The 23872-nt window shown below is 39.5% G+C and overlaps 1 protein-coding gene across 1 annotated transcript in view; it reads right to left on the bottom strand.

The window, feature by feature from the left end:
* Positions 1-23872, bottom strand: part of LOC126260037 (chromosome-associated kinesin KIF4A) — a 301102-nt gene that overhangs the window by 105571 nt on the left and 171659 nt on the right. The window contains exons 6-12 of the mRNA XM_049957211.1: positions 23018-23229; positions 22487-22662; positions 21346-21690; positions 21017-21214; positions 1798-1994; positions 1273-1417; positions 326-547 (exon numbers count right to left, since the gene is read on the bottom strand). Of these exons, the coding sequence (XP_049813168.1) occupies positions 326-547; positions 1273-1417; positions 1798-1994; positions 21017-21214; positions 21346-21690; positions 22487-22662; positions 23018-23229 (1495 nt within the window). The remainder of the gene's footprint in view (positions 1-325; positions 548-1272; positions 1418-1797; positions 1995-21016; positions 21215-21345; positions 21691-22486; positions 22663-23017; positions 23230-23872) is intronic.

Here is a 23872-nt window from a genome sequence, read left to right as displayed (position 1 = left end):
GGCATCCAAATAAGAAAAAAATTGCAATAACTGCAAGACACTGGGCAGAAACCAAGCAAATCTCTGCTTACTAAACAACCACATCTTCATTTACAGTACATTTTGCTATTAGAGGATGCTATGCTTTAGCCTCTTATGGTAGTTACAAATATGGGAACATAACTCCATGGAGTATTCTTTTGGTGCTCGATCAGTCTGGTGTCTGACCTCACATCACCCCTGGACAATGTAAGGAAATTGCTCCACAAAAATTTAACTCCTACAGGACTTCAACCAGTGCGACTGATAACAGGTATCACTAATAAAATAATGTAAAAACATTTACCTTTAATCTCTTATTAATTGCAACTGCCTCTTCCACCTTACGTTTAAGTACATTTTGTTGTTTACAGTGTAATCGTTCCATACGCTCCAACTGATTTTGGCGACGTCTGTCTTGGTCTCTCAGCCTTATAAGTTCTTTTTCCTTTTGTTGTTTCCAGGCACGGAAGCGTTCATTCTCTGCTCGCATCTGTCTTATGAGGCGAACTTTCGTACTCTTCATGTTCTGTTTGGAAACAAATCAGGTGAATGTTTTTGTAAATACATGTGGACTGCTGTTGAGACTGTATAAAATATAGATATACTGTACAACACACATGCCCACACCAATTATTGTCACCATGGAACATTTTCTAAAAATTACAAGGTTAAGTTGAACTATATGAACAAGTTCTTCTTGAGGAAGTGAGTCATAAAATTAATCAAACCATTTTGCAATTCCAAAACTATAGTGTGTGTAGTTTATCCAACGGTGCACAAACATATTCAATGATTTATTACACAGTCAAACCTATTTCAAGATTGTATCAATACTATCTGCCGAATGATCTATCATATGTAAATAATTATTTTTCTTTTCCAACATGTCCCTTTCGTGAACACTGAAAGAGTGATCTATTGCATAAACAATTATCTTCCCCTTCTCTCTATTTCTGGTCATTAGTGATCGTACATCACAGTTTTCTTAACTACAGGGTTTCAACTTAAATCCACATGCCTTCCCAGACTTACCCACATAACAACGTTGCTTGAAGGTGAAAGAAGTTGCATACTCATTGGAAAATTATTTTAACACAGAAGTTAACTAATTCTAGGAGTAATTGATGGCCCAGTTTCTAAACGCTTTAGATGAATGAAGCATTGGGGGATGACTTATGTAATGGTGCAATTATTTGAACTCTCACTAGTTTCTCAACAACAACAACAACAACAACAACAACTTATTCTCACCTGAATTTCATTGAAAAGTTTTGATATTTTTTCATCAGATTTTTCTTTAATTTTTATAATTTTTGTCTGCTCACTAATTTTTTTATTCAATTCAGAAATAGTATGTTCCAGTTCCTGCAGTTTCTTCCTGCGTTGTTCAGCAATCCTAGGTAACATAACATCTTAGGTAAAAGCAGTGTCACAAAATATAACAAAATGAATATTAAGTATATCTAAAAACAAAGATGATGTGACTTACCAAACGAAAGCGCTGGCAGGTCGATAGACACACAAACATACACACAAAATTCAAGCTTTCGCAACAAACTGTTGCCTCATCAGGAAAGAGGGAAGGAGAGGGAAAGACGAAAGGATGTGGGTTTTAAGGGAGAGGGTAAAGAGTCATTCCAATCCCGGGATCGAAAAGACTTACCTTAGGGGGAAAGAAAGGACGGGTATACACTCGCACACACACACATATCCATCCACACATATACAGACACAAGCAGACATATTTAAAGACAAAATTAAGTATGATTTACTAACTTGTTTGTGTTACTATTGGTTTGCATATTTTTTAGCGTTTGCGTGAGTTCATCTTTCTCTTTCTGCAGAGCAGCTACTTGCTGCTCCAGTTCTTTCAAATTATCTTCATATGTATGACGGATATTGAGTATCTGGTCTGAATTAACTGATAACTGTGTTACTAGTTCCTCCTTCAAAGCAAGAGCTTTATTCAGTTCCTAGAAATAAAAAAATTCAGTAAAATAAAAAGTAGAATAAGTAAACATAACTGCAGATTTATGCACTACCAACAGTGAATATCACACAATTAAGTTACCAACCATTTATCCATTATGTATATGAGGGTAGATCACTACTGACCTCCAGGAGATATGCACATAGTAAAATTTACTGCTTTTTCAAACAAGATCAGTCTAGTAAAACTGATGGACCACGAGTGTGAAGGGAGCATTGCACGTACATTAAAATCCACTGTATTCCACAAGCTAATTAAATTTATATCATATTTGCTTGATGTTCTCAAAGAAGTAAAAGCTTGCACGTATTCTTTTACTTCTTTGAGAACATAAAGCAAATATGATATAAATTTAATTCTGTACTCAAGACACCCCCACAATATGTACTCCATTAGACCATGTGTCCTAGATTTGTACTGTCTAAATAACAATTACTTTATAAGAAATATTAAATAGCACAGCATAACTTTCTACTACATTGTAATCTTCACATAAGTTCATGAGTGATTTTTTCCCCTTACAAGTGAGTTAAAAAAAAAAAGTAAGGTCTGAGTCTGTCTGATGAAAAAGACACTTATGTCATTGTGGCAATTGCTGCAGGGGTTGCATGGAGCTGTCCTATACATTTTGCAATACAACATCTCATTTTCTACTGATTGCAAGCCCAAGATTTTAAGGAGGTTCCAGATTGATACCCAAGTGATATGTCTTCCTTATGACATCTTGTTTGTCTCAAATAAGAATTCGCTGCTGAGTTCACTTATACTACAGAAACATTTCTGAAATTTGACGTGTACAATGTGGTGTGCTGAACCACGACTACTGTTTGCAACTGCTGCAATGTAATACAGTGTCACTCAGTCGCTCTTCAATGGCTATTGTGTTAACAGAAAAGACAACATAATGTGCCAGAGTTCCTAGGGTGCAAGTGTGTGTGTGTGTGTGTGTGTGTGTGTGTGTGTGTGTGTGTGTGTGTGTTGGTATGCCCCCTAGCAGTATATTTATGAATGCTTCTGTTTTCAAATTCTGGTTGACTGTTGACAAGAAAATTCATTACGAAGATAATGTAGTGTGGCTGGCTTCAAGGAGGATTGTAAGGAGTGTGCTAGCACATCCCAGGGTTGAATAGTGGAGGATTCTGAACACAGGCAGCAGCTGCTGAGAGTGATGGTTTGCAGGAGCAATGTACTGGTCAAGGAGAATGTAAGTAAAGATTATGGAGCAAAGTGAATTACCAAAGAATAATGCATTTTGAGACATCACTGCTGGCTAACATACTCCATGAGGTGAAATTGCAGTACTGCTGACAAACACATATAAAGCTTTCGGAACTAATCCTTTCTGAGGGAAGAGGAGGGAATAGGTTGCAGAAGGTAAAAAAAGGAAAGGCAATTACTCAGACCCCAAGATTTGATAGACCCACGATGTGATACACATATTCCACACTCTTATGCTTTTAGGCTGACAAAAGATATTCTAAGAGCTGAAAATGTGGTTTAGGTAGTTATTAAGTGCAAAACATCACACTGTCGTGGTCTCTCATATTAATATGCACATGAACTGTTAAATCATGTCAGCTCCCATCAGGAAGGTGCAACACCGAATAAACCTCTCCACCTGCTGTAGAGGAGCACTTGGTCTTTGGACGTCATGGCTTGGCAGTGCCTTGGAGGAAAAGGAGCAAAAAGATGTGTGGCAGAATGTAAATGAAAATATTGAAAAATTTAAGAACTGTGATTCGTTTGATTGCTAATGTGCAAGCAAGACCAGGGGATATATGCAAACAAGGAAAAAATTCCCAGATTTCCCAGGTGAATATACAATTTTTTGGAGTTAAGTGACAGTACACTTTCCCTCCAAACCATAAAACTTGTCAATCCTTTGAATGGTTAATGTTTTGTACACCGGTGTAGAACTTCCCGGCACTTTAAAAATTAAACATATAGCAAAAGAAGAAGAAGAAGCAGAAAAAAAAAAAAATATATTTGAGGAGCAGCAACATGTACCCTGCATATTTTCATATTACGAAAGTATAAATTTGGACTCCATCAAAAACAGCACTTTAGTTTCTGAAGCACTGTAATCAAGATTGCAACATGCTTTTGTAAGTCAGTAAGCCTATCATAGCTCGTGTCACATGATCTCGCCAGATGATGACAGCAGATATTCAGAGCATACGACATGCAATGTAGTCAGTAAGTAGCAACACCACTGTTAAATAGTGCAAACACACAAATAGGAAAAGTTAATGGTTTAAATTAGTATACCAGATGGTTATAATTAAAGTTTCCCCATTTGACACATAAACACAGAAACTAATTAGCGTACAAGTACCAAATTTGGTAGCATTAATGTCCAGAGTATGGGGTGCACAATTTCCATGCGTCACAGTGCCACCAAACAGTTCCAGCTATGGCCACCAGATGCCACGATCAGTAATTGTGATTCACAGTCTCACACACCTGATCAGTTGCAGTGCACCTGTTGACGTACCAATATGAGCTTGGACAAAAGGAGCAAGGCATTATTGATGAAACTCTATTATCGAAACTACAGTAATGCTGCAGCTGCACTTCGAGAATATTGCTGGCTGTAAGGATTACAGAATGGTCCTCTTTCTCCACCTGCTGTGTGGAGCTTGATGAAGTTCGAATCAACATGAGAACTGGGTGTCACCTCCGGAAGAGGCAGACGACCGACTGCACCACAGGTGGTTGATGAAATTGCTGTTGCTATGGCAGACAACACTGTGTGCAATTCCCAATCGTCAGGCAGTGCGCATGGTGTGCCACGACAGTTGAATATCCCATGGTCCACTGTACAGAAGGTGCTTTGAACCATTCTAAAATGGTATCCATACAAAATACACATCATACAGCAGCTTGCACCGCAGGATGCACAACGATGTGTTGACTTCACTCTTCACTTTCTGGCAAGGATTGAAGATGATTAGGGCTGGCCCTGGACCATCCTATGGACAGACAAAGCGAGGTGAACACGTAGTTGTTGAGTGTGGGAATCGTCACCTCCAGTCACTGTGCTTGAAGTTGTTTTGTATGGTGAACATGTTGCCGTATGGTATGGCTTCATGGCAATGTTCATCACTGGTCCGTTCTTTTTTGAACAGGCTTACACTCAAGGACCAAAGACGTGCAGTGTGACTGGTCAGCGTTACTGTGATATGCTTTGCCAGCTTGTCATACCCGCATTGCAGGAGAGAGGCCTTGAACTCACAGTTTTCATGCAAGATGGGGGCCCACTGCACATCACTCGTGAAATTCATCTGCTTCTCAAAAAATTATGGAACTATCGAATCATCAGCCGATAGTTTCCAAATGTTTGGTCAACACGACCACCTGATCCCACTCTCTGCGATTTCTGGTTGTGGGGCTACCTGAAGGACATGGTTTACCAGGGGAACATTAACGCATGTGCTGATCTGAAGCGCAGAATCTCACACGAGGTAGCCAGTATACCTATGGACAAGCTAAGTCCTGCTATGCAGAAAGCAATCCTGCACTTGCAGATTCTTCTGGATATGATGGGCACCATATTGAACCCCTTTTGTAGCAGTAATGGTACTGGTAAGTAATGGCGTGATGTCCCACAGCAGCACATTAAAAATGTTTCAACTGACTCGATTCTGAATTATTTCTCTTCCCCATGTCCTTGATATTAGTGCTATCAAGTTTGGTACTCATACGATAATTATTTTCTGTGTGCTCACATGTAACATAATTCATCTTCTGTAAAATGAAATTTACTTTGAAAGTAACACTTTTCAAACCACCATTCACAATATTTTCCTGTTACCTGTTAGAAATAGTTTTGTTTCAGCAGTTGCCAGTGAGCACCAGAAAACATGCATTACCGCACATGTGCAGCTATGATGAGGTAGGAAGCCCGTATGTTCGAACATAAAAAGCATTAAGATCTTATATTACATCATACAAGAAACAGGACATCAGAGGATATTCCAAGAGCATTGGAATTTCGAAAACCATACTAAGTGCGTAAGTCGGTACATTTGTATGTCCACATTCACAATGAAGTAGGGACCCAACATGATATTTAGTTTTACAGTGTGGTTTTCAGGATGTAAATTTTCTTGGAATACCAGTATTTTATTGCTTCATGTTTGGTTCTTTTGTCATGGCATAATGCCATACGTAGCAGAGGGTGAATGAAAACTTGCATTTGAAATTCAGCGAACGGTTGAAACTCATCAATAGTGTGGAATGAAACGTTTTTTCAAATAAATTTACTGCCTCAGAGAAACAGATTAATAAATGCTAAATTTCTTTAGCAAACAGACATAACTTCACTGTTCTGCTAGGTGATTCACGCTCGACTGCTAAAAACGCGGAAATAAAACTGGGTGTATATGCGGACAAGAAAAAAATTCCCAGTTAAAAATACAATTTTTCCATGTTAAGTGACAGTATACAGTTCCTCGGAACTGTAAAACTTATCGGTCCTTTAAATGGTTATGGTTTTATACATCGGCATTGGGGGTGAAGATTTTGGAAAGGTCATTGATATGTAGCGACACGTGCACTGCATATTTTCAGATTACGCAAGTATAAATTCGAATCCAACCAAAAACCGCATGTTACTTTCCGAAGCATTGAAGTAGAGATTGCGATGCGCTTTTGTTAGCCAGTCGTGGCTCATGTCACGTGATCTCGTCAGCCGATATTCAGAGCATAGAACACGTGATGTAGTCAGCCAATAGCAGTATCACTGTCAAGTAGTGCGTACAAACAAATAGGAAAAGTCAATGGTTTAAATTAATATACATAGTGTTGATACAAGAGCAGCAAAGCTTTCACATATAATATTGGTCTCCAAGATTAATAAGCTGCAAGAGTAGCTTTCACATATAATGATAATCTCTTTTGTGTGTGTTACGCTTTCAGATACATCACACAAATGTGCCAATAAAATTTTTCATAACGACATAAATGTTTAATCTTCTGGGCTCGAAATGTTTCTAAATGATTATCCTCAAAGAGTTTATTTTTAAATGAGAGTCAAACGCTCTGTGATTTAAGAAATTCAGCCAACATTCTCACACGTAGCACAATTCATCTTGCATAAAATTTTAACTTACTTTGAAAGTAATGCTTTTCGAACAATCATTCGCAATAGTCTCCCGCGACCTGTTAGAAATAGGTTCATTTCAGCAGTTTCCAGAGAGTGCCAGATAACAGGCATCACCGTGCTTTGTGTTCGTATGTGTAAATCATTAAAAGATCTTATTTTATGTTATAAAAGAAACAAGACATCAGAGGATACTCCACGAGCATCGGAATTTCATGAACCACACTAAAATGCATAATTCGGCATATGTCCAGATTCGGATGTAAATTTTCTTGGAGTACCAGTACTGTATTCTCATGTTTGGTTCTTTATTAAGGCATAATGCCATAAGTGCTAGAAGATGCACATTAAACACTTCACTTCAAATACATTGATTGCTTCGGCGGAAAAGATTAATAAAAGCTACATTTCTTTAGCAAACAGAAAAAAAATAAATTCATTGTTCTGCAATGCGATTAATGCTTGACTGTCAGAAAGATGTAAATAAAATAAAATAAAATCTGAAACTAATAATATATTTTACCCTTCCGTAATTATGTGAATGTATTTTAATGCACTTGATAGCTCCCGGCCACTGAAATCCGTTTTGTTTTGGCCACTGAAATCCGTTTTGTTTTCATTTGACGGGAAAGCAGTAAACAAAGAGGAAACAGCAAAATAATTAAACTTAAACAAGGGGCTCGTTGAGGCTATCCACCTCCCCACTACAACTCAGTCTGCTTTGTGCATCAGCTCCAGATCAACGGTATTTCAGAACCGCGGCAATACTGGATAGTGGTACTAGTAATGAGCGACTCAACTGCGCACGAGTCCGCTCGCTACTGGTCTAATGAATCTAATGTAAACAGTTGTGATGTCACGCTTGTCGGAGGAAATTTGTTCTTATGAAGCATTGCGTAATCTTCCTAATCTTTGACACCTTTTGCTGTTGGCAGACGCTTGTACGAGCACTGTGTTTTGTTGTATATGGCACATTTCCTTTGCGACTTAAGTTTTATTTTCGTTTTTCTCTCTCGTTCATGTTTTATTGCTGCAGTATTATTCTGCAGCAGCGGGATACAGCACTATCCTTTTTATTGTATTGTTTCTTACCATTCAAAACTAAAACAAAAAAATTCCCGGGTTTTTCCCGGATCTACCGGTTGTCCCGGGTCGTATACACCCTGTAAAATAGAATCAGAAAACTGAAACTAACAACACATTTTAGCCTTCTGTACCTATGTGAATGTGTTTTAATTCACTTGATAGTTCCCGGCCATAGAAATCCATTTTGTTTTCCTTTGATGTGAGAGCTGTAAGCTAAAAGGACAGCAAAATCAACGAATTTGTACACGGATCACTTTGAGACTACCCCCTCCACACAACAATGCATGACGGCTGTGCGCAACCTTGGCCGTGCCAGAAAAATTTTTCCTGGAAGTATCTGGCTGCTTGTTGCTATTGCTGATACGGCTAATAGTTGCCAGAAGCACGAAAAGGTATTGCTCTTACGCGACTCCACTGCACATGAGATCGATGGTGCCTGCTCAGATGAACCTATTGTAAAGTTGGACGTCATGCTCATCGGAAGCAGTTTGTTGTTATGAAGTATTGTATAGTACTCGTCCTAAAGTCTTTGAAACATTTTGCCATTGGCATACACTTGTGTGTGCACTGTGTTCTGCAGGGTGTATACGCGGCCAATGAAAAAAAATTCCTGGATTTTTCCCAAGCGAAAATACACTTTTTCCGTGCTAAGTGACAGAAGGTTATCCATCGGAAATGTAAAACTAATCACTCCTTTGAATGATTAAGGTTTTATACGGTAGCGTTGAACTTACCGGTAGTTTAGGGGAGGAGAAGAGAAAGGGGGTGGGTGGAGGGGGGGAGTTTGGAAAGACCTTTGATGTGCTGCAACATATACGCTGCATATTTTCATATTACAAAATTATAAACTCTTATTGCACCAAACACAGTATGTTAATTTCCAGAGCGTTGAAATCAAGACTGTGATACCCTTTTGTAAGCCAAACATATTTCATGCCACATGATTTCGCCACCCAATGACAGTAGACATTCAGAACATACGACAAGTGTTGTTGTCAGCCAATAGCAAGATCACTTAAGTAGGGCGAACATATAAAGATGAAAAGTTAATGGTTTACATAGTGTAGGCACAAGAAAAGTTAAGCTTTCACATGTAATATTGGTCTTTTTTGCGAGTGTCAGAGGTTAATCCAAGAGCATCGGAATTTCGTAAAACATACTAAAACTAATAATTCGGCTTGAAAAGCACATTGGTTTGTCCAGATTCACAATGAAGTAGATCCCATCTGATATTAAGCTTTTCAGTGTGGTTTTTGGGATATAAATTTTATTGGAGTACCAATACTGTACTATCTCATGTTTGGTTCTTTACTATGGCATAATGCCATAGACCTTGCCGTTGGTGGGGAGGCTTGAGTGCCTCAGTGAGACAGATAGCCGTACCATAGGTGCAAACACAACGGAGGGGTATCTGTTGAGAGGCCAGACAAATGTATGGTTCCTGAAGAGGGGCAGCAACCTTTTCAGTAGTTGCAGGGCAACAGTCTGGATGATTAACTGATCTGGCCTTGTAAGACTAACCAAAACGGCCTTGCTGTGCTGGTACTGCGAACGGCTGAAAGCAAGGGGAAAATACGGCTGTAATTTTTCCCGAGGGCATGCAGCTTTACAGTATGGATAAATGATGATGGCGTCCTCTTGGGTAAAATATTCCGGAGGTAAAATAGTCCCCATTCGGATCTCCGGGCGGGGACTACTCAGGAGGATGTTATCAGGAGAAATAAAACTGGTATTCTATGGATTGGACCATGGAATGTCAGATTCCTTAATCGGGTAGGTAGGTTAGAAAATTTAAAAAGGGAAATGGATAGGTTAAAGTTGGATATAGTGGGAATTAGTGAAGTTTGGTGGCAGGAGGAACAAGACTTTTGGTCGGGTGAATACAGGGTAATAAATACAAAATTAAATAGGGGTAATGCAGAAGTAGGTTTAATAATGAATAAAGCAATAGGAATGCGGGTAAGCTACTACAAACAGCACAACGAACGCATTGTTGTGGCCAAGATAGACACGAAGTCCACACCTACGACAGTAGTACAAGTCTATATGCCAACTACCGTATTTACTCGAATCTAAGCCGCACTTTTTTTCCGGTTCTTGTAATCCAAAAAACCGCCTGCGGCTTAGAATCGAATGCAAAGTAAGAGGAAGTTCTGAAAAATGTTGGTAGGTGCCGCCACAACTAACTTCTGTCGTCGAAAATATGTAGCGCTACGCAGGCATGCTTCGCACTTCGCAGGCACAAAGACAAATAAATACTAGCACCAAAACCTCTGCGTCAGTAAATAAAAAAAAAAGGTGGAAGACGAGCCTTTTTTTCTCCGCCCCGAGTTTCGACCACTGCATTTTCATACATTATCCAACGAAGTAAATACAAATTCCGTATTGTTCCTCTTCGAACGTAGCAGCATTTCAATGTACTACGAAAATCCGACTGGCAAGACTGTTTGGGATATTTGTCAATATGGCCAGCTCTGCTTTCTGGATTTTTTCCTAACTGTGAGAAGAAATGGTTGCTAATAAGAACTTTTATGAGTTGTGAATCACATGCAGTATTCTCTTCACCATAAGAATAATACGAATATAAACATTTTGCCATATATTCTTTCGTGTTTGCTGCTATCTCATTTAAATCCTGTCCGCCTAATAAACTACGAAACTAGGGTGCGACAACAGCAAAAACGGAAGAATATACGTATCGTGTCATGTTTATATTCGTATTATTCTTATGCCTAATAGTGATACAGTCAGAAATGAAGCACGGCAATTGATTAGATTTTTAAATCTAAGATGAGTCTAATTTCTGTGCATAATGTAATGTACTAAAGAGGCGTCTGCAAAGATTTTCAAACGCAAAAAATTTTCGCTAAATTCTCGTTCAGAACATCTTCTATCATACGCAGTCTATTATTTGGTTCTTGTTGATCATTATCAAACAAAGCAGCAGTGTACGTAGCAATGAATAGCAGTCTCTTGCCATTGTTTCGCTAATGAGACGATTCCTCTCTGTTTTTTTTTAAGCGACGGTAGCGTGCACAAAAGCAAGCCAAGCCACGAGCGGCAACAGGCCGTAAACCCTCATTTTCAGAATGCGACAAACAATGCATGACACAGTACAGTAACGCATTTTCAGCTCTGAGAGACGGAAACACCTATAACAAAGAGAACTGCACTTGTCAGATCAAAGAAAAATAAGCAATCAATTCAAACCAGACAAAGCACATGAAAAAGGAAGAGTACCCGTATAAATACGGACTGAGCGCCTGACGCATAACAACGGCTACGTGGTAAAGCTTAACTGCTAATCTTATGACTCGAACCAAACTACTACAGCTGTATCGTCATTCATTCAACCTAAATTGTGTCTCATATTACAATGGACCAACTTTGTTTCGATTTGGAAGTGCGGCCTAAAACTTTTCTCTCCCCTTGAATTTCGAGTCTCAGATTTCAGGTGCGGCTTAAATTCGAGTAAATGCGGTAGCTCTGCAGATGAAGAAATTGATGAAATGTATGATGAGATAAAAGAAATTATTCAGGTAGTGAAGGGAGACGAAAATTTAATAGTCATGGGTGACGAATTCGGTAGTAGGAAAAGGAAGAGAAGGAAACGTAGTAGGTGAATATGGATTGGGGGTAAGAAATGAAAGAGGAAACCGCCTGGTGGAATTTTGCACAGAGCACAACTTAATCATAGCTAACACTTGGTTCAAGAATCATAAAAGAAGGTTGTATATATGGAAGAAGCCTGGAGATACTGAAAGGTTTCAGACAGATTATACAGGGTGATTCAAAAATGCATGTAAATATTTCAAGGGTGTATTTGTGAGGTAAATATAAGACAAAAATGTTCTATACAATTTTTTCCATACTTGGCTTATTACAGAGTTATGAACAAAACAGGATAATACATTCAATACAACGTAAGGTATTTAATTCCCAGAGTTCACAGTTTAATTACAGTGCATTTGGACTAACAACGCAAACTGATAAATAAACGTGACGTAACAAACTGAAACAATTCCTCGCGAACACTGTATTAATTTAGGTCCTGTTGATTGAACTACAGCAATGCACAATAACTAAGGAAAATTGAAGCATTTTACAGACTGTACTGTACTGTACTGTACTGTATTTGCACAAATCTTAATGCAATGCATGTTCAAAATGCTGTCCCTGAACTTGCAGACAGACCCGTGCTCGTCGCATCAATGATCTCTGCACATTACACAGTCCGTTCAACTCTCCACGAATAATTTCACAACCACCTTCAATTCTTTGTTGTAGCACTTCTCTGTTCGGTACTGCAGAAGAATACACCAATGTCTTTAGTCGGCCCCATAAATAAAAGTCTAAAGGGTTCAGGTCAGGTGATCTGGCTGGCCAAGCAATTGGTCCTCCGCGACCTATCCATCGATGTGGATACGCAGAATTGAGGTACGCCCTTACGTTGCGGCTGTAATGGGCGGGAGCACCATCGTGCATAAACCACATGGTGGCTCGTGTTGCAAGAGGGACATCCTGTAACAATCCAGGCAATTCTCCCTCCAAACATTCGCAGTACGCGTGCCCAATCAGCCTTGGAGGCAGAACATGAGGTCCGAGTAAGTAATTCCCCACAATACCACACCAAATGTTTATGGAGAATTGATGTTGATATCCACGCACAATTCTCGCGCCAGGATTCTCGACAGCCCACTGGTGCATATTATGCGAATTGATTACACCCGCACGAGTAAACATGGCCTCATCTGTGAATAATATCCGCCGAATGAACATTGGATCATTCAAATGACGCTCTTGTAACCACTGGCAGAATTGCTGACGGCGAGGATAGTCTTCAGGTGTCAATTCGTGCACTTTTTGCAGGTGAAATGGATGCAACTGTTGTCTCCGAAGCAGCCGCCATACAGTAGATTGTGGAAGTCGTACAGCTGCACTAATTTGTCTCGTACTGATAGATGGATCTTGGTCTACCAGGTCCAAAACATGTTCCTCGACGTTCACTGCATGCTCAAGTGGTCGACCTGAATGTGGCCCAGGACGAATGCCATACTCCCGCATACGTCTGTCCACAGATACAAACGTCTGATGACTTGGTAACCGTCTTCCTGGAAACAGCTCACTGTACCTTCGTCTTGCTGCAAGTGCATTTCCATCTGCTGCACCATACACAAGGTGCATATCAGCATACTCACTGTTTGAGTACATCATGTGCACGAAACCTTTAGCCTTCCGACGATGAATGAACGACAGGACGTACTTTTCCGTTACCAACAACATCAGCGCCATCTTCCGTACAGTAGGAGTAAACATCACGTGCAAACAAAAACAAACACTATTCATGCAGTTTCGAATCAACTGTTGGGAGATACGTATGTGAATTACGTACCAGAATATGGCATCCTGCTGCTTGCACTGCCGTCGTTTTGATACGGACATGACTTTCGTATTTAACGATAACTCTGGAATTAAACGTTTATGGAAAAACATTTATAGAACATTTTTGTCTTATATTTACCTCACAAATACACCCTTAAAATATTTACATGCATTTTTGAATCACCCTGTATAATGGTAAGACAGAGATTTACGAACCAGGTTTTAAATTGTAAGACATTTCCAGGGGCAGATGTGGACTGACCACAATCTACTGGTTATGAATTGTCGATTAAAACTGAATAAACTGCAAAAAGGTGGGAATTTAAGGAGATGGGACCTGGACAAACTGAAAGAACCAGAGGTTGTACAGAGTTTCAGGGAGAGCATAAGGGAACAATTGACAAGAATGGGGGAAAGAAATACAGTAGAAGAAGAATGGGTAACTTTGAGGGATGAAGTAGTGAAGGCAGCAGAGGATCAAGTAGGTAAAAAGACGAGGGCTAATAGAAATCCTTGGGTAACAGAAGAAATATTGAATTTAATTGATGAAAGGAGAAAATATAAAAATGCAGTAAATGAAGCAGGGAAAAAGGAATACAAATGTCTCAAAAATGAGATCGACAGGAAGTGTAAAATGGCTAAGCAGGAATGGCTAGGGGACAAATGTAAGGATGTAGAGGCTTATCTCACTAGGGGTAAGATAGATACTGCATGCAGGAAAATTAGAGAGACCTTTGGAGAAAAGAGAACCACTTGTATGAATATCAAGAGCTCAGATGGAAACCCAGTTCTAAGCAAAGAAGGGAAAGCAGAAAGGCGGAAGGAGTATATAGAGGGTCTATGTAGGGGCGATGTTCTTGAGGATAATATTATGGAAATGGAAGAGGAGGTAGATGAAGATGAAATGGGAGGCATGATACTGCGTGAAGAGTTTGACGGAGCACTGAAAGACCTATGTCGAAACAAGTCACCGGGAGTAGACAACATTCCATTAGAAGTACTGACAGCCTTGGGAGAGCCAGTCCTGACAAAACTCTACCATCTGGTGAGCAAGATGTATGAGACAGGCGAAGTTCCCTCAGACTTCAAGAAGAATATAATAATTCCAATCCCAAAGAAAGCAGGCATTGACAGATGTGAAAATTACAGAAATATCAGTTTAATAAGTCACGGCTGCAAAATACTAACGCGAATTCTTTACAGACGAATGGAAAAACTGGTAGAAGCCGACATCAGAGAAGATCAGTTTGGATTCCGTAGAAATATTGGAACACGTGAGGCAATACTGACCCTACGACTTATTTTAGAAGCTACATTAAGAAAAGGTAAACCTATGTTTCTAGCATTTGTAGACTTAGAGAATGCTTTTGATAATGTTGACTGGAATACTCTCTTTCAAATTCTGAAGGTGGCAGGGGTAAAATACAGGGAGCGAAAGGCTATTTACAATTTGTACAGAAAGAAGATGGCAGTTATAAGAGTCGAGGGGCATGAAAGGGAAGCAGTGGTTGGGAAGGGAGGGAGACAGGGTTGTAGCCTCTCCCCGATGTTGTTCAATCTGCATATTGAGCAAGCAGTAAAGGAAACAAAAGAAAAATTCGGAGTAGGTATTAAAATCCATGGAGAAGAAATAAAAACTTTGAGGTTCCCCAATGACACTGTAATTCTGTCAGAGACAGCAAAGGACTTGGAAGAGCAGTTGAACGGAATGGATAGTGTCTTGAAAGGAGGATATAAGATGAACATCAACAAAAGCAAAACGAGGATAATTGAATGTAGTCAAATTAAGTCGGGTGATGCTGAGGGAATTAGATTAGGAAATGAGACACTTAAAGCAGTAGATGAGTTTTGTTGTTTGGGGAGCAAAATAAATTATGATGGTCAAAGTAGAGAGGATATAAAATGTAGACTGGCAGTGGCAAGAAAAGCGTTTCTAAAGAAGAGAAATTTAAGTGTCAGGAAGTTGTTTCTGAAAGTATTTGTATGGAGTGTAGCCATGTTTGGAAGCGAAACATGGACGATAAATAGTCTGGACTAGAAGGCAATAGAAGCTTTCAAAATGTGGTGCTACATGCTGAAGATTTGATGGGTAGATCACGTAACTAATGAGGAGGTACTGAATAGGATTGGGGAGAAGAGGAGTTTGTGGTACAACTTGACTAGAAGAAGGGATCGGTTGGAAGGACATGTTCTGAGGCATCAAGGGATAACCAATTTAGTACTGGAGGGCAGCGTGAAGGGTAAAAATCGTAGAGGGAGACCAAGAGATGAATACACTAAGCAGATTCAGAAGGACGTAGGCTGCAATACGTACTGGGAGATGAAGAAGCTTGCACAGGATAGAGTAGCACGGAGAGCTGCATCAACCAGCCTCAGGACTGAAGGCCACAACAACAATGCCGTACATGGAAGAAGATGAAAATGTGCACTTGTAATTCAGCGAACAGTTGGAACTAGCCAATACTGTGGAATGAAACACTTCGTTTCAAATAAATTGATTGCCTCAGTTGAAAAGATTAATAGAGTAAAGTTCCTTTAGCAAATTGACAAAAGTAACTTCCCTGTTCTGCAAGGCGATTAATGCTTGATTGCTAAAAACTTGGATAAAAATCAGGAACGTGAAACTAATACATTTTCGCCTTCCGTAATTATGTGAATATGTTTTAATTCGCTTAATAGCTCCCAGCCACAGAAATCAGTCTTGTTTTTATTTGACATTGGAGCTGTAAATGAAGAGGAAACAGCGAAATCACTTGACACAAACACGGGTCACGTGGAGACTATCCCCTTCCCATTGCAACTCAAGACAACTCTGTGCATGCACGAATCTGGCAGCTGGAGCATGAAAGAAAAATTTTTCTCGTTAGCATCTGCCTGCTTGTTGCTACTGCCAATACAGCTAACAACCACACTTCAAGTAGCCGGAAGCGAGAGAAGGTACTGATCATACACGAGTCAACCGCACATGCATATGAGCCCACTGGCAACTGCTCAAACAAACCTAATGTAAACAGTTGTGACACCACGCTCTAAGGAGGCAGTTTATTGTTGCGAAGTATTACGCAGTCTTCCTCCTCAGGTCTTTGACATATTTGTGCTGCTTGCAGATAGTTGTGCGTGCACGGTGTTTTGTTGTTGTAAATGGCGCATTTCCTTTGCAACTAAAATTTTATTTATTTATTTTCCTCCTTGTTTATGTTTTATTGCTGCAGTATTATTCTCCAGTGGCAGGATACAGTAACATTCTCTGCTAAAGTATCAATTCTTACTAGTCAAAATTACAAAACTTTAACTGAAAATTAAAACAATGAAAATTCGCGGAATTCCAAAAAATTCCCGGGCTTTTCCTGGTTGTCTCCTAGATGAAAAGATGCCTGGTTTTTCCCGGATTCCTCGGGTCGTGTGCACCCTGTTCTGCTGTTGTAAATTGCACATTTCGTTTGCAAATAAAGTTCTATTTTTTTCTCTTGTTTGTTTTATTGCTGCAGTATTATTCGTAAGCAGCGGGATATGTTCTTTGTTACAGTATCAGTTCTTACCAGTCAAAATCACAAAAATTTAGCTGAAAACCAAAACAATGAAAAATTCCCAGGTTTTTTCCAGTTTTTTCTCAGATGAAAAAATTCTCTGGTTTTTCCTGGATTTCCTAGGGCGTATACTCCCTGAAGATGCGTGTAGGCTGTAATAGGCTGTCATAACCAACAAGATCTGTTCATCAAGCTCGGATTTTGGCCATGCTCTTTCGAAGGAACCATCCCAGAATTTGCTTTAAGCAATTTAGGTTGGTTGGTTTGTGGGAATAAAGGCACCAGACTGCTACGGTCATCGGTCTCTTTTTCCAAAACATGAAAACACCCACACAGAATAAAAACGAGTAATGGAGACAACAACAGACAACACATCACAAGAAAGACAGACAGAGACCAGACAAAAGGAATTAAAATCACACAATGTGTGACAGTGGTTGGCCGACCATAGAGACAAAAAAGGAGAAGCCAACCACCGAGACACACGTTAAAAACTCAGTCTAAAATTGTAGGCCAAAGGCCAGAATCAACACAAAAAACATAACAAACACTCAGATTAAATGATAAAAACCCCCTGCCCGAATAAAACGCAAAACTAAGCCTGCCATGGCAGCGTCATCAGTTGAAAGGGCAGGGAGCGTATCAGGCAGCGCAAACGTCTGCCTGAGCACACTTTAAAGTGGACAGACCAACAAAATATGGACCACTGTCAAAGCCGACCTGCATCAACATAGAGGCGGGTCCTCATGCCGCAGTAACTGGCTGTGTGTCAAGTGGGTGTGGCCAATGTGGAGCCGACAAAGGACTACCGAGTCCCTGTGAGTGGCTCGCACAGATGACTGCCACATATCCGTTATCTCCTTGATAGGACAGAGTTTGTTTGGTGTGGTCAGGTTGCGCCATTCAGTGTCGCAGAGTTCGAATACTTTGCGGCGTAGGATCGCTCGCAAATCAGTCTCCGGGAGGCCAATGTCCAGAGATGGTTTACTGGTGGCCTGTTTGAGCAGGCTGTCAACATGTTCATTGCCGGGTATCCCAACATGGCCTGGAGTCCACACAAAGACCACAGAGCGGCCGCAACGGGCAAGAGTATGGAGGGACTCCTGGACAGCCATCACCAGACGAGAGCGAGGGAAGCACTGGTCAATAGCTCGTAAACTGCTCAGGGAGTCGCTGCAGATAAAGAAGGACTCACCTGAGCAGGAGCGGAGATACTCTAGGGCACGAAAGATGGTGACCAGCTGAGCAGTGAAAATGCTGCAGCCAGCCGGCAATGAATATTGTTCGTAATGGTCCCCTAGAGCCAGAGCATAACCGACATGACCAGCAACCATCAAACCGTCAAGTGTAAACAATGCCAGAGCCCTGATACGTGGCAAGGAGGGAAATAAAGCGGCGGCGGAAGGCCTCCGGAGGGACTGAGTCCTTCGGGCCCTGTGCCAATTGCAGCCGAAGGCAAGGGCGGGGCATGCACCATGGGGGTGTACGCAGAGGGAAATCATGGAAAACCTGAATAAAGTCCATTGTGTAAAATGCAGGGAAAATGTAAAATGTTGGAAATCATTCTAAGCTACAAAAGTCATGTATAGGATATACCCCCCCCCCTCCCCTCCTGCATTTTTGCACTTTATGTATGTGCACATAATAGGCCTCAAAATGCTCGTGTCAGGGACTTATTTATTATCTAATAAAAGCCGCTGATATGGAAACTGATAACTGGGAAGCAGAAACGTTTGGCTCAATTTCATAAATTATCGATGTTTTTGGAACGCCTGCAGCTGTCATTCATTATTTAAATAATGAAACACTGCAAGAGTCACACATTTTTTCACGCTTAGCACAGTGTGTTTCGAGATTTTTTTTTTCTCAATATCAAGTGCAAATATTTACATAAGTATTTTGTGTGGTGTCTGCATGTGTGTTGTTCTGCGTCTCTTTAGCTGCAGTCATCTTTTTGAAGTTATCCGGTACTGATTTTCCTAAGTTATGCAGAAAACCACAGAAACACAAACTATCACTCACATTGTTTGTTTGTGTAACATCACAATACCTACGTAAATATTGCACTTAACAACGAGAATAAATCCTTGAAACAGGTTTTACTCAGCACGGGAATAAACATAATTCGTACCGTGTTTGCGCCAAAAATGTTTGAGCAACGAAAACTGAATGAAGGTATCACCTAGTGCTACAAGCGGCCAACAGACGAAAATCAGTAAATATGGTTAGACAGACATGTGACGACGATTACAGCAATCACAAAACTGCACATGAGCTGTAGGGACAGTTTGGAAATGTTTGATTGGTCAGGATAACTTTATACGTAAGAACCTAGATACTCCTATCAGCCACCATGCAGAGTAGAGTTTGCCAGTGGCAGGAGATACGGCATAAACTGTTCCAACTTTAACACATTTATCGGTTTAAATCCGCTAAGTAGAGCACCCTGGTATCAAGAAACTTAATCACATAATGTTTGTAAACATAATTTGACAGCCAACGTGATGCCATTTTACGTCAGTTTTTTTTTTCCACAAACATTTTTAAAATTGGATGTGAATTAACACTGTGGACATAGGAAATTTGACGGGAACAATAAAAAATATCATGAACGGCGGGAAATCGTTAATTCCGGGAACGTAAAAGCATCAATATACTGTAATTATAAATAAACAATTTCTTATTTTTTCCTTTACTTGTCCTATGAAACCTTTCTTCTTGTCAAATTCCACGATTCTAGGTTAACAGGATGTTCCATATAGGTTTTGACCAGCGAGTTTGCGAGAATCAAAATATGTGACAACTGGCCACATCTTTTGGTTGCATTGACTTAAAAAATTCAATTTTTTCACCACCCTGGGCCACTGACCTTAATAAGGTCAATTCCTGAGAAAAATTGCTTTGAACAATGTCATTTCGAAGAGGGGAGGTGGTGCTTTGTGCATTCTACATTCCCCTTCTGTTTCATAATTCCAGCCTAGAGTGAGGAGACAGGGATGGACTTCATCGCTGATTCGCATACGTGATTCCTGCTTCCAAATGACGTCATTTCTCACACTGTACGCTAAAAACTGTATAAGAGGCACACTTTGAAAAAATGTGTGCAATTTTTTAAAAACACAACTACTTGCTGAAATGTGATGCAGCTTTAAGAAGAAAGGCTTTTATGCAAACAAATACCTACTATCAGTACAAAATTAAGGAAAGAATTTAGAGTTATAACGTGTAACAACATATCAGCACAAACTCTGGTCAAAACAGTAAGATGAAAGACATTTATTGTTCTGGCCTTTTTTAAAAATCCCTTGTCTGCCTTAAATGACTAAGACAAAATATATCCCACCCAGTAGTAGTAGTAGTAGTAGTAGTAGTAGTAGTACCAGCAGCAGCAGCAGCAGCAGCAGCAAATCACTATCAATTTCTCGTTATCATTTCGTAAAGAAACCCATAACTATTGCTGACCCATAACTATTGCTGCTTATTGCAAATATGAACAATCCTGGAAACTTGTCATTTGCCTGGAGTATTTTCTTTGTTAGACCTTACAGGCATTTCATTGAAATCTTTAACCGAAAGTGTGACACCAATTTCTGACACACTTGAGAATTTAATGGTATATTTGCAGGCATTCAGCCAAGTTTGTATTTCCAACAATAGTTCAGAGTCTGGTCGTAATCCAGGCAGCAAGTACACATAACAGCGTAACTTGCAGCACCTGGAGTAGAGAGAAATATTCTGTCAAAATCTAAATACAAACTCAGCCAAACACCCAGAAGTACACCATTAAATAATCACACTGAGGAAACCTGAATGAAACTTAAAAGTTTGCCACCCAGTTACTTTACGTGGTTATGTATACTAAAGCGTATGTTATACATCTCAAAATAAAAATCAATACAAAAGTACCTGTAATTCCTTTGTGAGAGCTGCTTGATGCAATGTGTAGGCTTCATGATGTTCGTCAATGTCATCCTGGTGTTCAAGAGTTTTCACAACAAAGGTACTGTCTGCTTCAGCACACTTTTCTTTGTCACCATTGTTACTACCCACTGTATTTGTCAATTCGTGGTTAAGAATTTCTTCAGCAGCTCGTTTCTGATCTGCCTGTAGGGAAACAGAGAATAAAAGACTGCTTGAAAACAGCATATGACCAACGAAATTTAAAAACATTTCCAAAAGAATATGACTAGATAAAAAATAAAAAAATAAAAATAAAAAAAAAAAACCACACAAACCTGAAGCTCTTGAATTTTTAGTTGTAATTCTTTGAGAGTCTTTAGCTGTTCATAAAATGCTGCAGGACAAGTATTCGGATCAACCGTGTTATTCAAGCTTTCCATTGCATTTCCATATTCAGTCTGCAATTCACATAGTTTCACTTTCATTTTGTCACGGGACACTTCAGCAAGCAATGCACGTTCTACTAAATTTGTCTGCTCAGTCAAAGCTTCATTCAAAGCTTGAGTCAATTTACGATTCTTTATGATGACATTGTCATATTCTTCCTTTAATTTAGAGAACTCTTGTGAGCTTACTCCTGGCCCACCTTTGCTAAGAAGCTCTAGCCTCAGCTGTTGGTTCTGTAGACAACGGAAAATTAGGTTACAAATTCATAAAGCAGCAAAGCTATACAAAACAGTTTACCATGTGACAAAAATTTTTCATTACAATTATTGTATTTATCTTTCCCTTTTCCCACCTTCTCTAAGTTAAACAGTTATTCTTTGTTCTATCAAAAGCAAAAGTTACAGATGTAACAGTGGAAAATTCAAGCAAAAGAGGTTTACAGTAACATTCACTTCAAAGTGTAGGTTGTAGTTGGCCTTGGACAAAATTTATCAAATGCTGAGTAATGATTGCAAAAAAAAAAAAAAAAAAAAATTGTTATTTTTGAATGATAAATAATAAGATTTATTCAAATTGTCATCAATTTGTAGAAATAAAACTATTTGTTCTTTTCCGTAGTGATACTCCCGTAAAGTACATTGTCTGCCTATTCACAATGTGGCAAATTATTATTAATATTAATTAATTATATTTATTAATTAACCTAGTGGCCAGATGCTCTTCCTGACACCATAGTTATCCAGATAACCTAATGGAGGGTACTCAGGTGTGTCATCTGTCCGAATTGTTTAACCTTTATTGTGCGTGTGGTTGTCTATTGTATTCTGTGACGTGGAGTTTGGGCACTGGGTTAGCAGCTTAAAAAGTTTAGTATCTATGAACATTGGTTGTAGATTCAAGTCTTGTGAATAGAAGTGACTGATTTGCAGACATTTCAACTGAAATACACTGAAGTTGGGTCAAAGTACGATCAGACTGTTGCTCAAGTTCTTATACTTTCTAAAAAAATAAAGAAACAAATAATGTTACCTCCTGTTTCAGTCTTAACAATTCAGCGGATTTGGGATCCTGGTTAACAATCGGTTTGTTCTTGATATTGCGAGCTCTGTCTGCATACCTGAGTGTGCTCATTGTTTCATCCAAATTGTAATCTGCAGGGCTCACACATGCAATCATAAGCGTCACCGAGTTGCCGCCAAGTGAATCTAGAAGAAAAAAGAAAGAAAAGAAAAAGAAGACCACTCTCTTCTATCTGGACTTCTGTTTGCTGTGGTATCAAACTACCAACAAGTGAGAGGTGGTAGTTGAGTAGCAGTAGTAGTATTAGCAGCAGCAGCAGCACCTTAGTGATACATGGTGCCCAGAATAAATCTGGCTCGTGAAATCTGTATTTTATGATATGTCCTAAACAGCAAATATTTTCATCAACGTTAATGGTGGATATTACCAACTACTTCTGAAAGTGTAATTTGTTGTGTTTTAAACAATTTCTCGGACAATTTTGTTATGGTCAACTTGTCACAGTAATAATTATATGATTACAACAGTAATGGCAGTTACCTTGAAGTAGTCTCGTGAGCTTACTATCCCTGTACGAAATAAAGCCTTTCTGCGTTTCATCACCTAAAGCAGATATTACATTTCCAAGTGCCAGTAAGCCTTTGTTGATATTGACACCTTCCTTAAATCTCTCACCAGTAGCTTTAGTTTTCTTTGGTCTCTCTGATCCAGCCAAATCCACCAAGTGAAACTTTGATGTTGTAGCCGTGTTCCTGAATAAAATAAACATACAAATACGTTATTGGCTGTGAAAGAAAATATAATGGAAGCTTACTCCTGACAGCAGACAACAAAAATTTGGATTCTGAATGTTATATTCCTAAATTAATTTGACCTATTGAGAAAGATAATCTTCAGACACAAGGCAAAAATTATTGAACTATATGAAATAAAATAATCATCACTTCCGAACAGTTTTCGTCGGGATGTTCAAACTGCACGTTTGGCGGCAGAGCACGATGAGAATTAGTATGCACATGCACACGTGGCTTATTGTTGTTCATTTGGATGGGTTCTTCAATAAGCAAAATTGGCACATTTGGGGGATAGAGAATCGACATTTCATAATCAAGAAGTCTCGTCACCCTCAATAGGTGACTATGTTGTGTGGAGTGTACAGTCACGGAATAATTGGTGCAATATTCCTTGATGGCACAGTGACCACCGAACAGTATGTGAAGGTTTCGGAAGATTATTTTATCCCCATTATCTAAAGTGACCCTGATTTCAACAAGATGTGGTTCATGCAAGACGAAGCTCAACCCCATCGAAGCAGGAGTGTTTTTCATGTCCTAGAGGAGCACTTTGGGAACTGCATTCTGATTCTGGGGTACCCAGAGACCACTGGCACGGGCC

Source organism: Schistocerca nitens, chromosome 5, assembly GCF_023898315.1.
Source record: "Schistocerca nitens isolate TAMUIC-IGC-003100 chromosome 5, iqSchNite1.1, whole genome shotgun sequence".
NCBI lineage: Eukaryota > Metazoa > Arthropoda > Insecta > Orthoptera > Acrididae > Schistocerca > Schistocerca nitens.
The sequence above is the reverse complement of the archived record's forward strand: the minus strand, read 5'-3'. Positions and strand labels throughout refer to the sequence as shown.